This window comes from Ziziphus jujuba, chromosome 1 (assembly GCF_031755915.1).
Source record: "Ziziphus jujuba cultivar Dongzao chromosome 1, ASM3175591v1".
Taxonomy (NCBI): domain Eukaryota; kingdom Viridiplantae; phylum Streptophyta; class Magnoliopsida; order Rosales; family Rhamnaceae; genus Ziziphus; species Ziziphus jujuba.
Window position 1 is genome coordinate 37,752,659 of NC_083379.1, and position 15,188 is coordinate 37,767,846.

The window sequence follows — 15,188 nt, forward strand, 5'->3', positions numbered from 1 at the left end:
TTATCCTCCGCATTGAGCATGTCAAAGATTACCTTCCCAAAATAGCGAACATAACTAGGAAGCCAAACAAGGAAAGAACATATGAATTTTACAATATATTTAGTCTCTCCCTTTGTTCTTGTTCCATCACAAGCTTTTCTATCTCTACTTTGTTGGTGATCTTTTTGTTCAAAAACCCATATATACAGAACCTTGCTGTAAGAACAGTAGCATATTCCTTACTATGACAGGGTTTGAAGGAATCATTTCTGAAGTTAGCAAGTGTACAAGCAACTTCACTATCACCATGTCTGCCACCCTTGGAAATTTCCAACAAAATATCAAATCTCTGAATGACGAACTGCACAAACTTATCCAGCTGAAGAACGATATGAAGGAGAATATTGATGTTGCAAGAATAGAAGGGAAATCTCCAACTTCAGAAATTAATAGATGGCTTGAAGAGGTTGAGGAGATCGAATGTGAAGTCCATAGAATTCTGGCAGCAGCAAACCATATCACGATCGGAGATTGCTGCTCAATGTCCAAAGACCAACTTAGGAGTGCAGCGAAGAAGTGTAATGAGGTGAAACACCTCATAATTTCATGCAGTTTCTTGACGGTGACGTATGATATGAAACCTCCTAGCAGACCAATTTTGAGATTGCAGGCTGGATCAGCTGTTGGTCAGAAAGCGGAGGAGAAGGTGAAGCAGCTAATGGATTACCTGAATGATGATGGTATAAGAAGGGTTGCTATCTGGGGAGTAGGAGGAGCTGGGAAGACTACAATGGCAAAGAACTTGAACAAAAAGCTAGAGAGCTCTTCCATGGAAGAACCATTTGATGTAATCGTGTGGGTCACGGTGTCAAAAGACTTGAATTTGAGGAGGGTTCAATCTGACATTGCCAGCAAATTGAATCTAGAGTTGGATGCAGATGAAGATAGCACAGAGCAGAGAGCTTCCAGACTGCTCGAACAATTTTCCTTGAGAAAAAAGACACTGCTCATTCTTGATGATGTTTGGGAGAAGATTGATCTTAATGCTGTTGGAATACCACAAGGTGATGGACAAATAAGCTGCAAGATCCTGCTTATAACTCGCTCTTTTGATGTTTGTCAGGAGATGATGGCCGATGTAGCTTTGAAGTTAGACGTTCTCACAGAAAATGATGCTTGGAGTTTGTTTGCAGAAAATGCAGGAGATGTAGTGGAGTCAAAAAAAATAAATCAGCTAGCAAGAAAAATTGCTAGGGAGTGCAATGGTTTACCACTGGCCATCAAGACCATGGGGAAGTCAATGAGAAGAAAAAGAACAATTCAGCCATGGAAGAACACACTGTACCAGTTAAAAAGCTCTGCATTGCATCTTGGGAGCATCAAGAAGGAGGTCTATATACCTTTGAAGTTGAGTTTTGATTCACTACCAAAGATTGCTCAGAGGTGTTTCTTATATTGCTCTTTGTACCCAGAAAACTACTCAATAAAAACATGTGAACTAATACATTGTTGGGCAGCTGATGGACTAATCAATGAACATCAATCTCGAGAGGAATCATTCAACAGCGGGATGACTTTACTTGAAACTTTGAAGGATGCATGCATGCTTGAACAAGGTGATGGCCTTGGAACTGTAAAGACTCATGGCATGTTGAGGGATGTAGCAATCTGGATATCCTTAAATGAAGAGGAAAGCGGATTTTGTTGTCAATCCAGCAGAGGTTTGCAACTGATGCCGGAGAAGCTGCAAAATTCCATCAGAAAAGCATCTTTCATGAATAACAGCATTTTGAGGTTGCCTGGTCAGTTGCGAGGATGCTCGAGGCTATCTGTGCTGTTCCTTCAAGGTAATCCTCTCAGAAAAATTCCTGATGGTTTCTTTCATGAGCTTAGAAAAATAAGAGTCCTGAATTTAAGCAGGACTCAGATAACTACCTTGCCTCCTTCTGTTCTCGAGCTAGGGGAGCTGCATACACTTCTATTGAGAGATTGCTGTTATCTAGAAGTTCTACCCGAACTTGGAGCTCTTTATAAGCTCAGAGTGCTTGATCTCCATGGTACTCGAATAACAGAACTCCCAAAAGAAATGGGAATGCCAACTAATCTCCGAGAATTAAACTTGTCATGCACACACTACTTAGAAAACATTGAACCTGGAAGCATTTCGGTGTTATCTAGTCTTGAGGTCTTAGACATGTCTTCCAGTGCATACAGGTGGGATGGGAATTGTAATGTTGGAGGAGCAACTTTTGATGAGATAATATTGTTGGAGAAACTTTCAGTTCTACGCATAAGGCTGGACTCAATTGATTGCCTTCCCTCACACTCAACTTGGTTGCAAAGACTGAAAGAGTTCAACATACAGATTATTCAAAGGAAATGTGATTCTACATATCTACCTCCTCCACCATCTATCGCCAAAGAAAAAAGGGTTTTCCTTAGAGGTGTTAACCTCTTGGAAAGTGGCCTCGATGGGTTATACTTCAATGCAAGTGCCTTAGACCTGATAACATGTGGGAGCTTCAGAGGGTTGTCTCATATAGTTAGCAAGAAAAGTTTGTATGGCCTACCAAACTTGAAATCACTCACGTTAACAAGCTGTGATAGCATCACAAGTTTGTTAGTTGGAGAAACCTGCCAAAAGAGTACATTGCCAAATTTGGAGCATTTATATCTGTGTCACCTACAAACATTGAGAACCATGTTGGAAGGAATGGTACCTCGAGGATGTCTTGGCAGGTTAAAAACCATTCAAGTTGTTTCTTGTCCGGAACTAAGGAACCTCATATCCTTTGCTTTGCTTCGTTTGGTCCAAAACCTTGAGGAGATCAAGGTAAGAGACTGTAAAAAGATGAGGCAAATTATTGCAGCAACAGATTCCTCAGAAATGCTGCCAAAGTTGAAAATCATAGAAGTCAGGGATATGGAAAACTTGGTAACAATTTGTCCTATACCACCAACATGCCCACTTTTGGAGAGGATCAAGGTGAGCAACTGCCCCAAGTTAGAGGAGCTCTCACTGTCAGCCTGCGATACATGAAAATAGATGAGAATAAAGAACTGAATTCAGTCTTCAGCAAAGATTCCACACATGTTCAGACTCTACAATGCTGGCAAGAACAGTATACCTTTGTATAACTAGTGGATGATAGTATATTTGATATTTCTTTTGCCTTAGTGTGCTTGTGTATGTTTTTTTTTAAATCTAATCTGCTGTCTAAACATGCTTTCAATATCTTTATTAATTCTGTCTGGTATCATTATTTATATATTCAAGCCATTCAAATGTTATTTAAAATAAAAAATAAAAAATCCAAGTCAGGGTACAAAGTTCTAGCTATAAGGACACCAAAATAGGTAAAGAGAACAAGAGACAAAAAGATAAATGACATTGTAAATAATATTATGAGGAATTTCAATGTTTCAGTGTTGATGTAAGAACAAGTTCTCTGGTTAAATCGTTGTACTTGAGACTTTTTCATTTATAATCTTATGTTCTTATACAGGGTTCTTTGAAATTGCTTATGTAATTAAACGTTATGCTTCGAACTTTCTTTAGCTATTTTTCCCCTTGATGCCGTAGTTTTTGGTTCATTTTGTATATATGCCCTCCTATACTAAAACGCATCAAGAATTTCAATGATCGTCCATAATTTTTTTTTTTTTCCTTTTTTTGAATAAATGATCTTCTATAATTGAATGTTTGAGCTTGAAGCAAAATTCATTAAAAGGTGGAAGCATCATCCTGAGCATTGTGAGAAGCTGATAGTCACTTGCTGAACAAGTTACTAATTCAGAAAAACCAATTAGGATTACAGGATCAACAATCCCATAAACAAACAGTTCTAAGAGCAAAAACCATATTTGCCGTTAAATTCTGTTAACCATTCTTTTATATACATTTATTTTTAAATACAATCTTTTTACCCGTGCATACATTCCCCTAAGGCTTGAATTTAAATAAATTTTAACTTTGGATTTGATAGGGTGAGCCTGGCCCAAGCGCCAGTGCAAGGCTTGGGCGACTCTTGAAGGCTCACAGTAGCAAGCTACTGTACTGGACCCTCCCCAATAAAATATTAATTTAATATCGTGTGGGCCATTGGCCCACGTATCAGATATTAAACTGATAAGAACAGATACTACACTTGATCTTAGCCAAAAGGCCGAGAAAGGTATGGTTTTATAAGCTACCAATTTTTATTTTTATAATTGAACAGTTGCCTCTTATGCCATATTTGATTGATGTGGGATATTTGAAAACTCCATCTTCAACGTTTTTTACAAGGACAACAACCTTGCAGTTTAAAGAAGCTCATACGTATCCTTTTCTTTGTTGCATTTAGCCCAGTGAGGACATCAGGGTGAGGGATTGTACAAGGATGTTACACATTATTGCAGCAAATAGATTAGTTCGATTTCTTATCTTTGCTTGTATTCTAATTTTGCTAATATAAACTTTGCAACATGCACTGTATGCTAAGCAGAGTGAACTTAGAGCTTCAGTGACTTCATATTTAGAGCGCAAAAGGTATGCCTATGGTCTCAAAATAGCTAGTTATGCTCGAACCTGTCTAAAAAAGTATTACCTTGGTCTTAAATTTCATTGTTAATATGTCTCATCTTACAAAAAAACAGGGGGACAAAAGAAAACAAACAAACAAACATTTAAGACAGAATATTTTTATGTCTATTTAGATCTAAGATGCACTTAAGTCATCAAAGATTTAAGACAGAAAAACAAACACAACCTTAGTTATGCTAGTTATAACTTGCAGCCTTAGGCATAAACCTAACATGCCTATGCCTTGAGCTGGCAATGATATGGCACTTGAATAAGAGAACTTCCAAAGGAAATGGAAGGCTAACTAATCTCAGAGAAATAAATTTGACCTGCACACAACACTTGGAAAATATAAAAGCTGGTTGCATATCAGGGTTATCTGGTCTTGGGTTCTTATTTCAATGCTTATATAGACTGGAACGCTCTTTAGTCTGAGCTTATATCCTTAAAGTGATTAACCTCTTGGAAAGAGGCATTGAGGGGTTATTCTGCTATGCATGTACCTTGGACCTGGTAAGCTGCAGAAGAATAAGCAGTTTATCTGATATAGTTGGCAAAGGGAGTTTTTGTGGCCTACCAAACTTGAAATCACTCATAAAATCAATTGTGATTCCATACAAGTTTCTTGCTTGGAGGAAGATCTAGAAATGGTACATTGCCAAATTTGAAGCATTTTAACTCTTACTTGCCTAAAATCCTTAAGAACCATGTTGGATGAGATGGTATTAAAAGGATGTGCTGGCAGGTTGTAAACCATTAAAGTTGTGTGTTGTCCAAGACTAGAGAACCTCATATCCTTTGCTTTGCTTCGTTTAGTCCAAAACCTTGAGGAGATCAAGGTAAGAGATTGCAAAAGGATGAGGCAATTTATCTCAGCAATAGGTTCCTCTAAAGTGCTTCCAAAGTTGAAAATCACAGTAACTCAGTGATATGACCAATTTGAGGACAATTGGCCCAAAGGAATTAGTTTTGCCAGTTTTGAAGAGGATCAAGATGAGCAACTGTCCTAAGTTAGAGAAATTTCCTCTGTCGACCTACAATGCATGACCAATAAAAGAAATTAAGAGAAGATACAAAATAGTGAATCAACCTCAGATTGGGAGATATCAGAACTAGACTGAGTCTGCAGCAAAGATTCCAAGCATGTGTAGACGCTACGATGCTAGCAAGACAGTATAGATTGGTAAGACATTGGCTAATGGCACAATTGATGTTTTTTTTTCCCCTGTATGTGCACTTGTTTGTTTAAAAATAGTTTTGTTGATATAAGTGTAATATGCTGTCTACATATGGTTACAACTTTTTAAACAATTGTGTCGGCTATATCATTATTTCTATATACAAACCATCCAATTTTCTATAATTTGAAAAAAAAAAGAAGAAAGAAAATCAAAAATCCAATTCATAGTACAAAGTGCTAACTATAAGGACATCTCTATATCTACGTTTTTAGGTTCTGGTATCAAGGCACGAGAAAGCAAGCGAGGACAAAAAAAATTAATGACAACGTAAACTATGTCTTGAGGAAAGAATGTAAGAAATCGTTTTTGGTTAAATTCTTTTACTCTAATCTATATATATTTTTTAATTTGTCATCCGGATCTACTGAAATTGCTTACTTAGACACTATGCTTTCAACTTTCTTTAGCTACTAGCTGTCTTCTTAGTTCTTGCTGGCTGGTCCTACTCCCTTTCTGCTGTGTAAGTAGTATTTGGTTCATTTTTCTCTATACCCTTCCATGCTAACATTAACATGTATCAAGAAATTCAATGACTATTGAATTAACAACTTTGGGGATTTTATAGCCCAGAAATTTGATTCATTAATTGTCAAGATATTTTACTTTCATGCAGCTCTGTGAGCTCCAACACCTTTCTTATGGCCATGATCTTTCTTTTCTTGTCCCTAACCATACCCGTCAAGCTTTACTACACACATGAATCAATCAAAACCCCAGTTGCTTATTCAAAAAACCATATGAATACATGATAAAATATAAAATGTGTACCAAAAAAAATCCTACACATAGACCCATATTTATAGGCATGAGTACGTGAAAAAATATAAACTGTGTGTTAATAGAATTTTATTTATAGGCATAAAGTCTTGGAAATAGGAAACTAAACAAAAATAAAAAAATAAAAAAATAAAAAGGAAATTAAACAAATGCAGAAATAGGTAATAACCAAAATCATAATAAATTCCTAAAAAAATAGAAAATTTTCATAGCTCCAACTTATATATGTACTACCTTTTTGCCATAAAAGTCTGCAAATCAACAGCTTTATTAACCTTCCAAAACTTTCTTGCCTTTTAAGCCATCTAAAAGCAATAAAACAAAAATATCTTCCTGCCATGGAAGTCCTTGCAGAAATTATGTTCTCAGTAGTAACAGAAGTTGTCAGGGTGTTCTGCGCATGTTGCTGGTTAAAGATAAAGCACACGAGCATATTCCAATCCAACATCGACAAACTAGAAAAGGAGATGCAAGTTCTAACGGATCAAAGAAAAGATATTCAGCATAAATTGGTATCCAACCACACACTATCAAAAAGAGCACAAAAGTGGCTGAAAGATGTAGACGAAGTCTATATGGCTGAAAGATGTAGAAATTTTTTATTTTCCTCTTGTTTTTGGACTTGAATAGTTTTGACTTAGATTATTATATTTTTTGTATATATATATATATATATATTTTTATTTTTATTTTTACGAATTTTTGTTTATATATATATATATATATTTTTTTCTCTCTCTCTCTCTTTTTGGACTTCAATAGTTTTAACTTAATTCACCAAAAACCAAAACAATTAGTTTAAACTTGAACTTGATATGGTGAGCCAGACCCGAGCCGTAATGCAAGGCTACCAATCTCCACTAATATTCCAGAGCAAATATAATCATAAATCTGACCTTATTCAAGTCCAAGTCCTTATTCATTCAAAGAAATATTTTTATTCCCCAAAATATATTTTTAACTTTATTCCGGTCCTTCAAATATTTCAAGATTAATAATATTTCATTATTAAAAAAAAAAAGTTAACCTTATTCAGACATTTAATTACTCAAATTATCATCCAAAATTATAATTATTAGTATTATTAAAATAATAGTAAGAATGGGGAAAATAGATGGCCCAAACACCATAATAAGATGAAGAATCAAACTCCAACGCAAAAAATTCTTAGCAAAAAATACCACATGGAAAAATATAGTGCTGTGTTGTCTAATCCACAAAATTCAATATGAGGACACTAAAAAAATTTTTTGTACCAACCCTGGGGTAACATTCATAGGCCAAAGGAGCTGTGATTAAAAAAAGAATGTCCCTCCCTTATGGTGACGTGGCAGCATAAACTCTTAAGTAGATAAGCTGCAAAAGATGGAAAATCCCAAACCTTATTCAAATTTTAAATTCTTATTTGCTTATATATATATATATATATATATATATATATATATATTTTTCATAATCCAATGACAATAGAATTACATGTAATTGACTAAGCATGTCCATTGTAACTTGTTGCTGCATCCCAAACCTTATTCAAATTATAAATTATGTACAATACATTAATTATGCCTTTAAATAATACACATATATATTAATTACCCCTTAAGTATGTTCGATTCGTTATTTTATTCTTTTTGGGACTCGAATAGTTTGAACCTTGGTCATCAAGAATAATAATTTTAACTTGAATTTAATAGGATGAGCCCGGCCCGTGCAGTAGTATTAAGATTTGGGATGCTCATGAAAGCCCACAGTAGCAAGCTAATGCATTGGGCCCATCCCAATAATGATGTCGTGTGGGCCAACATCAGATATTAAACCGACCAGAACAGGTTTTACACTTGACCTTAGCCTAAAGGCCAAGAAACGTGTGCTCTGCGTTTGAACAAGCACTTGGTTCTGTTAGTCTATATACACTGCAATTTACACATTTTTTGGTTTTTGAGTATCATACACTTTTGTGTATGTTGATTTGATACTTAAACCAAACTGGCTTTTGAATTCTGCTTAAAAAAAAAAAAAAAAAAAAAAAAAAAAAAAAAAAAACAACAACAACAACAACAAAACCATAAAGTTCTAGTCCATTTTCTATTTCCTTAAACAGGCTTGTATGCTTGTCATGACTTGTACAATTTACATCACAAACATTGAGATATATTACATTAATGTTATTATACATATGTATAGTATAATTATCCCTTAAAATAAAATGCATGAAATCTTTAAACCAATTAATATTTGCAAAATTCACCAATAAAAATTAATATTTGCGTAACAAAAGCATCATGATCTTCTAATTACAAATATGAAGGCCATATAATTTTTGGTTACTTGCTTAAAGACAATATAGCGGTCAATCATTATTAAACGAGATAGATTTTTGGCCGACTTCAGCTAGTAAAAAACTAAAGGAATTCGTAATATAATTTTAATGGTATAATATATTAATATATTATTTAATAGATTTTTGTAATACATTTAATTTTTCATTTCGGCTCAGCTTTCATTTGTTTCAACATTAGAAAATAGGTCAAGAATTATAGGATTTCTAGAAAATTCACAATATCAGTACCCATATTGGAAACGTAAAAATTCAAATAGAGGAGTGGCATTCTGGTATTTTAACCATCTTCTTTTGATCCATCATGTCAATAATGGACCCAACGATGAGAAACTGATCTCATGTGAAAGTCAATGCTTGCAAAATAAATAATAGTTTTCACACATTCATTTCTTTGAAACAGTTTTCCTTAAAAACCAGTCAATATTTGCATTCTTTCTGAAATCTCCTTTGCTTCAATCTTGTTGAGCATCTAGCTTTCTAATCAAACATAATTCTGCCATGGAAGTTGCAACCTCCATCTTGGGTTCAATAGTGGCAGAAACAGGAAGATTGTTTTGCGGTTCTATATATTCAAAGATCAAAAGAACCGTCAAATTCCACAAGGATCTTGATGAATTGGTGAAGAAGCTGAAAAGTCTGATCGATCTTGGAGACGATGTCAAGCTTCGATTGGTATCAGCTGAGAACCAAGGAAGAACACCTACATGTAAAGTGAAAGAGTGGCTTAGAAAGGTAGAAAATGTTGTGCTCAAGGTGAAGTCAATGCAAGCAGATATAGAAGTCAATGACAAAAAGAAGAAACTCGGTCGTCTCTTTTGCTACAATCCGCGGATCAGACATAGCAAGAAAGTGGCAAGATGCATCAAAGAGGTAGAAACTCTGCTAAAAGCCGGCAGCTTCACAGATAGCATGGTTTCTTTCAACCATCCAGCAGCAGCAGTTGAGCACATTCCTGGACCTTCAATTGAAGATCAAACAACAGCGTCGAGAACTTTAGCCGAGCTCTTGAAGATATTGCAGGATGACAGGTTTCTTAGAATAGGTGTATGGGGCATGGGGGGAGTAGGTAAAACTACACTTGTAAAGAGTTTGAACAACAAGCTCAAGAGTTCTTTCCAAATGCAACCTTTCAGTTCTGTCATTTGGGCAACGGTGTCCAAGGAGTTCAACATGAAAAGGGTCCAGAAGCAAATAGCTGAGAGACTGAATTTGGAGGTGAATGTGGAAGAAAGCATGGAGAGAACAGCTAGTCGGTTGTATCAAAGGCTGGAGAAGGAGGAAAAATTTCTTCTCATTCTAGATGATGTTTGGGAGAAAATTGATTTGGACTGCTTGGGTGTCCCTCAGCCTGAAGATCATAATGGTTCTAAAATCATATTGACATCTCGGTTTTCAGAAGTATGCAGGGAGATGATGACTGATGTCGAAGTTAGAATGAATATCCTCACTGATGAAGAATCTTGGAAATTGTTTTGTCGAAATGCAGGGGAGGTCGCAAGTTCAGAACAGATTAAACCATTGGCAGAAGCTGTTGCTCGAGAATGTGGTGGATTGCCTTTGGCTATCATCACCATGGGAAGTGCAATGAGGGGAAAGACAAAGGTTGAGCTGTGGCAACACGCCTTGAGTGAGTTGCGAAGCTCGGTTCCTTGCATAGGAAGCATAAAGAATAAGGTTTATAACCCATTGAAATGGAGCTATGACTCACTAGAAGGTGATAGTATCAAATCTTGTTTCTTATTCTGTGCTTTATTTCCTGAAGATTTCTCAATTGAAATAACTGAACTAGTACAATGTTGGATAGGCGAAGGTTTGATAGATGAACAGAATAACTTCGAGAATTCAGTTAACAAGGGAATAGCTTGGATAGAAATTCTAAAGGATTCTTGTTTATTAGAAGATGGTGGTTGGGAGGGAACTGTGAAGATGCACGATATAGTTCGCGATGTTGCTATATGGATTGCATCATCAATGGAGGATGAATGTAAATCCTTAGTTCAATCAGGGATTGGTTTGAGTGAGATTTCAGGGGTACAGTTATCAGATTCTCTCAAAAGAATTTCATTCATGAATAACAAGATAAATAAGCTACCTGATTGTGAAATCCAATGTTCAAAGGCCTCAACTTTACTACTCCAATGTAACCTGCCACTTGACAAAGTCCCTGAAAGATTCCTACAAGGATTTCTGTCGCTTAGAGTCTTAAATCTAAGTGGAACCCGCATCCAAGCATTGCCTCATACCCTTTTTCAACTGAGTGACCTTCGTGCTCTTCTCCTCGCAGATTGCTTCTTTCTTGAGGAGTTACCTCCACTTGGATCCCTTGGCAGACTTCAGGTGCTTGATCTTTCTGCCACTCGTATCAAAGAATTATCTGAAGAAATGGAACACTTGATCAACTTAAGGCATTTGAATCTATCCCGCACTCACTATCTGAAGAAAATTCAAGCTGGAATGGTGTCTAGATGGGCTTCTTTAGAGGTTCTAGATATGACACTCAGTACTTACCATTGGGGTACAGCAGGAGAGGTTGAAGAGGGACAAGCAACTTTCGAAGAGCTTGGATGTCTGAAGCGGTTATTTGCATTGTCCATTAGATTGAAGAGCATCCCATGTCTACGGCCTGAAGACCTAACATGGATAGGCAGATTAAGAAAATTTCAATACTTTATTGGTCAAACGGCAAATTCCTTGCCAAGTAAACATGATGAAAGGAGGGTGACTATCAGCGGGCTTAATCTTTCAGAAGAAGGGATTGGGCGGTTATTGATCAATGCAAGTTCTCTAGTCATGAATGGCTGTTGGGGACTGAATCAATTGCTTGAAGACTTGGCCATAAACAGTGCTAATGAATTTGCTGAATTAAACAGTTTCAATACTTTTGTGAGTCTAAAATCACTCACTATCACAAGTTCTAACAGCAGTTTCAGGCCACGAGGAGGATGTGCTGCCCCATATGACTTACTACCGCATTTAGAGGAAATTCATCTTCGTGGCCTAACTTACCTGGAAAGCATTTCAGAATTGGTTGGCCATCTTGGGCTTCTATTTTCTAGGCTAAAGTTGATTGAAGTGGCAAGGTGTCCCAAGATCAAATCTCTTCTTTCTTATGGGAATTTTATTCTCACCCTCCCAAATCTGGAAGTAATCAAGATAAGGTTTTGCGAAAAGTTAGAGGAGCTATTTAATTATGCTTCTGAACAAACTTTTAGTGTAGATCCTATAGTTCCTAACCTCCAGATATTGGAATTGAACAACCTCCCCAAGCTAAGAACTCTAATTTCCAGACCACAAGAATCATGTCCACGACTAGAGCACATCGATGTTATCAAGTGTAATCTCCTTAGGAAGCTACCTCTTACTATCGAAAATGTAAATATCATTAAGGAGATAAGAGGAGAATTGCAATGGTGGAACACATTGGATTGGGATAATGACAATACTAAGTCATCTCTGCAGCATTATTTCAAACCAGCTGACCCTAAGAAAACTACTGCTGGAAGTGTTTGAAGGAGGAAAAAATTCCAGTCCATCTATCTACGATATACACTGTGAAAAGGAAAGCAATTAAATTGTTGGTGGAAAAGGTACTAAAGCTTGCAAGAGTGATGATGATTCCCACCTCCAACTCTGCTTTGCAGGCACTCCATGAACTGTAAAGTACTCATATGGCCTTCAATGTTAGTTTTACTGCCTAGGAGTTTTGGCTTCCTATCTTCCTCTGCTACATGCAGAATTACCATTTTTGTTTTTTCTCTTTCCCTTTTGCATTTTCCTTCACAACTCACATGTAGCTTTTCTCCTTTTTTTTTTTTTTTTTTTTTTTTTTTTTGTGCGTGTGTGTGCGCGTTTAACCTTATTAGTTTTCATATATATAAGTTTGTTTCCTTAAGATTTCTTCATGGTTCTTAATGAATTTCTGACTTTTACTGTATATAACTTTGAATACAAGAAGGGGTTATGTTTACTTATTGAGGCAATTTTGTTTACTGCTTACTTATACTATGTTTTTAAAAGCATGAGATGTACCTTTCTGTCTAATTTAGTAATTAAACTAGCTGATACTTCTTATATAAGACCAAAAAGAAAGTTTTAAAGAATTTATTCATGTTGGGAAAGTAACATTATTGTGGACTAATGCTAACAAAAAGCCCACCAAAAATGTCAATCCAATTGTCACAGCTCACAACTGAGGAGGATGGCTGTTGTAACAAAACGCCTACAACATATTTATATATATATATATATATATATATAATTTGGCTGAAAAATTCAATTTATGGTCAGCTTCAGTTGATGAAGAAATTAAATGTGTAAAAAATTTGATTTTTATTTCACGTAAGAAGGATACAATAGAATATTTTCAACTTCAGAAAATGGAAATGAAAGGAAGTGGCATTCTGGTATCTAACCATATTACTATCCGATTAGTTATAGCAAAATAATTAATAACAATTGAAGTTTGATCGACAATTCAAGATCTATAGAATTAAATTAAGTCAAATTTTGCAGGCTAGTAGTAGTGCTCTTGAATGATCTCTCATCATAAAATAAGATTTTGAACATAAACCAAAACACATATGAATTTCATATGTTACTATCATCATCATTGATGTTTGGGACAACTAAACAAGTTATCCCCTTAACTTTGTTAACCAATGTCACACTTTATCCATGCATACTGCAAATTTAGCCCCTCCATAATATTTACCTTAAAAAAAAGCCCTAAGAAATTTAATTCAACCCTTTTTTTTTTTTTAATTCACCAATAAGTGATATATAAATTATATAGGAAACATATATTTAATCAGACCATTTCCTAAAGGCAAATTGTAAAAAATATAATGAAATATTTTATTATGTAGGCTACCAAATTGAATCTTTTATGGTCCTTCATAAATGTACCAACTTAATAAGATAACTTTTGTAGCTACTATTCCTTAACCTTTTCATTGAAAACTATTTAGTTTCATGCGTCTAAATTTTAACCTAAAACTTACAATTAGACAAAATAATTTTTAACAGATAGAAGGACTGCTAGAAGATTGCAGCTTCACAAGTAGCACAATATCTGTAAACTATCCAACAGTAGCAGTTGAGCACGTACCTGGACCTTTAATAGAAGATCAAACATCACCATTTGAAACTTCAACCAAACTTATGAAGATATTGGTTGATGGAAAGTTGCATAGAAATGCTACTTGGGGCATGTCAGGAACTTTAAAGGATTTGTTGTATATTAGAAGAGGTTGGTCGTAAGGCAAATGCAAAGATGCATGATGATGTAGTTCATGATGTTGCCATATGGGATTGCATCATCATTGCATGATGAATACAAATTGTTGGTTTGGTCTGGGATTGGCTTGAGTGAGATTTCAGGGGTAGAGTTATCGAATTCTCTCAAGAGAGTTTCTTTCATTAACAACGAGATCAATGAGGTACCTACTTGTGAAATGCAATGTTCAAAGGCTTCAACCTTACCACTAGGGGGTAACTTTCCACTTGACAAAGTACCTTAAAGATTCCTGCAAGGATTTATACCACTCAGGGTCTTAAATTTAAGTGGAACTAGAATCCAATCATTGCCTCATTCCCTTCTTCAACTTAGCAGCCTTCGTGCTCTTCTCCTCGGAAATTGCTTCTTTCTGGAGGAGTTACCTCCAATAGGAGCGCTTAGCAGACTTACAGTTACTTGATCTTTCTGCCACAAGCATCAGAGAATTACCTAAAGAAATGGAAAAAGTTGATCAACTTGAGGCAATTAAAGTCGAAAAGTGTAACAACACGGCATGTCTTCTTGTGAAATGTTACCTAAGCTGTTCCAAGTATAATAATGTTTCAGTAGGAGGGCCTAACCTGTGGATACTAGAACTGAAGAACCTAAGATTCATGGCCGCGACTGGAGTATGTCAAAGTTGTCTTGAGTCTTTTTTATAGGCTTATGAAACCACCTCTTACCATTAAAAATGCAAAAACCATTAAGGAAGTGACAGGACAAGTACACTGGTGGAGTACTTGGGATTTCAAAGTCCGTGAATGATCTGCAGGATAAAGAAGTCTGGAATTGTTGGGTTCTTGTTGGTTACACTCTTCTTCTACAAGTTTGAAGAATGCAATGTTAGTTTAACGACTAAATATAACAGTAAATGGATCATTATATGGTGAAAATTGGAATTCGAACTGTATACGAGCTAAGTGATCATTATATTATATTATGATTGTATAAGAGCTACGTGATCAATTATTATTATGTGATAGCCAGGAGAGTCTGACAGTCGCTTGAAAG

The 15,188-nt window shown here is 35.7% G+C and overlaps 2 protein-coding genes, 1 non-coding gene and 1 pseudogene across 3 annotated transcripts; 2 read left to right on the forward strand and 2 right to left on the reverse strand.

Moving 5' to 3' along the window:
- Nucleotides 1-4,337, forward strand: LOC112490607 (disease resistance protein At4g27190). The gene has a single exon (XM_025070737.3). It carries the CDS (start codon nucleotides 224-226, stop codon nucleotides 3,017-3,019), a length of 2,796 nt encoding a protein of 931 aa, XP_024926505.3. The 5' UTR covers nucleotides 1-223; the 3' UTR covers nucleotides 3,020-4,337.
- Nucleotides 3,962-4,158, reverse strand: LOC112490298 (U2 spliceosomal RNA). The gene has a single exon (XR_003054551.3). It is a non-coding gene; the product is annotated as a U2 spliceosomal RNA (small nuclear RNA).
- Nucleotides 4,338-8,251: 3,914 nt separating the features above from the next.
- Nucleotides 8,252-8,429, reverse strand: LOC112490299 (U2 spliceosomal RNA; annotated as a pseudogene).
- Nucleotides 8,430-9,074: 645 nt separating this feature from the next.
- On the forward strand, nucleotides 9,075-14,752 carry LOC107431475 (disease resistance protein At4g27190). Its single transcript, XM_048462817.2, has 2 exons — nucleotides 9,075-10,616; nucleotides 10,707-14,752. Exons 1-2 carry the CDS (start codon nucleotides 9,401-9,403, stop codon nucleotides 12,410-12,412), a joined length of 2,922 nt encoding a protein of 973 aa, XP_048318774.2. The 5' UTR covers nucleotides 9,075-9,400; the 3' UTR covers nucleotides 12,413-14,752.
- Nucleotides 14,753-15,188: the final 436 nt, after the last annotated feature.